This window comes from Myotis brandtii, unplaced genomic scaffold (assembly GCF_000412655.1).
Source record: "Myotis brandtii unplaced genomic scaffold, ASM41265v1 scaffold1814, whole genome shotgun sequence".
Lineage (NCBI taxonomy): Eukaryota > Metazoa > Chordata > Mammalia > Chiroptera > Vespertilionidae > Myotis > Myotis brandtii.
This window is the reverse complement of record NW_005356728.1, coordinates 1,042,715-1,043,508: the sequence shown is the minus strand read 5'-3', so window position 1 is coordinate 1,043,508 and position 794 is coordinate 1,042,715. Positions and strand designations below refer to the sequence as shown.

Sequence of the window (794 nt, the reverse complement as noted above, 5' to 3'; positions counted from 1 at the left end):
TGGAGGGGGTGGGGACCTGGATGGGGCCTGCTGGGCCACCCCGGCGCCACCGACTGACTCGCCCTTGCATTCCCTGCAGCAGCCGCTCCTGTCCTGAGCCCTGGGGTCCAGGAGAGCGACTTGAGCAAGGTCCGGCAGAAGCTCCTCAAGTTCCTACTCAAGAGGCCCACACTGCAGTCGCTGCGGGAGAAGGGCTACATCAAAGGTACCGGAGGGACCTGGAGAGCGGGCGCGGGTGGCGCAGGGGCGGGCGGCGCTGACCAGCCTCTCCCCCAGACCAGGTGTTCGGCTGCGCGCTGGCCACGCTGTGTGAGCGCGAGAGGAGCCCCGTGCCGCGCTTCGTGCAGCAGTGCATCCGCGCCGTCGAGGCCCGTGGTACGCGCCCAGCCTGCCGGGGGTGGGGGGCGCGTTCAGGGCGCCTCACAACCTCCCGACAGGACCCCATGAGGGAGGCCCCTGGGTGGGCGCAGGTGGAGAGAAAAGGGCCGCGAGCTCCGTAGCCCCATAGCCGGGGCTTTAGCCGCATCCCACGGAACCCGGGCTGAGCGCCTCCCCTCCCCAGGGCTGGACATCGACGGGCTGTACCGCATCAGCGGAAACCTGGCCACCATCCAGAAGCTGCGCTACAAGGTGTGCTCACCCCTCCTCCTCCCGCCCCGCTTTTCTCGCCGCAGATGAGCGCCTGGACCTGGAGGACGGACGCTGGGAGGACGTTCACGTGATCACCGGCGCCCTGAAGCTCTTCTTCCGAGAGCTGCCCGAGCCCCTCTTCCCCTTCTCGCACTTCCGCCAGT

The 794-nt window shown here is 69.1% G+C and overlaps 1 protein-coding gene across 1 annotated transcript in view; it reads left to right on the top strand.

Moving 5' to 3' along the window:
• The window catches only part of ARHGAP27 (Rho GTPase activating protein 27), a 31,711-nt gene that overhangs the window by 28,686 nt on the left and 2,231 nt on the right, over positions 1-794 (top strand). The window contains exons 16-19 of the mRNA XM_014537779.1: positions 83-205; positions 277-375; positions 563-634; positions 669-792. Of these exons, the coding sequence (XP_014393265.1) occupies positions 83-205; positions 277-375; positions 563-634; positions 669-792 (418 nt within the window). The remainder of the gene's footprint in view (positions 1-82; positions 206-276; positions 376-562; positions 635-668; positions 793-794) is intronic.